General features: G+C 51.7%; 1 protein-coding gene across 1 annotated transcript in view; it reads right to left on the reverse strand.

Moving 5' to 3' along the window:
• Window positions 1-226, reverse strand: part of EMH_0070440 (importin, putative) — a gene marked incomplete at both ends in the record, with an annotated part of 2,833 nt that extends 2,607 nt beyond the window's left edge. Inside the window, one exon of the mRNA XM_013498973.1 lies at window positions 209-226. Coding sequence (XP_013354427.1) covers window positions 209-226 — 18 coding nt within the window. The remainder of the gene's footprint in view (window positions 1-208) is intronic.
• Between the last annotated feature and the right edge of the window lie 205 nt (window positions 227-431).

Consider the following 431-nt stretch of genomic DNA (forward strand, 5'->3'; position numbering starts at 1 on the left):
AGCAGCAGCAGCAGCAGCAGCAGCAGCAGCAGCAGCAGCAGCAGCAGCAGGGGGGGAGAGAGGAGAGGAGGTATGGGGATAGAAGCAGCAGAAAAAATTATATTTTTACACAAAAAATAAAAAAAAACATGAGGGTTTGAACTCGATACATATTAAACCCTAAACCCTAAACCCTAAACCCTAAACCCTAAACCCTAAACCCTCGTACCTGCTGCTCCGGCTGCATGCAGCTGAAAGCCTTTGCTGCTTTTCTCCGCAGCAAGACAGCAGCAAGCTGCCGTGTCTCTTCTTGTTCTCCTCTTAGTGCTTCTTCTGCTAGCAGCAGATAGACCTGACGCTGCTGCTGCGGTTGCTGCTGCTGCTGCAGCAGCTGCCGCAGCTGCTCTGTTGCTGCTTTTGCTGTTGCTGGCTGCAGCGATGCATGCAGCAGC

The sequence above is a fragment of the Eimeria mitis genome, genomic scaffold (assembly GCF_000499745.2).
Source record: "Eimeria mitis Houghton genomic scaffold, Emh_scaff3879, whole genome shotgun sequence".
Taxonomy (NCBI): domain Eukaryota; phylum Apicomplexa; class Conoidasida; order Eucoccidiorida; family Eimeriidae; genus Eimeria; species Eimeria mitis.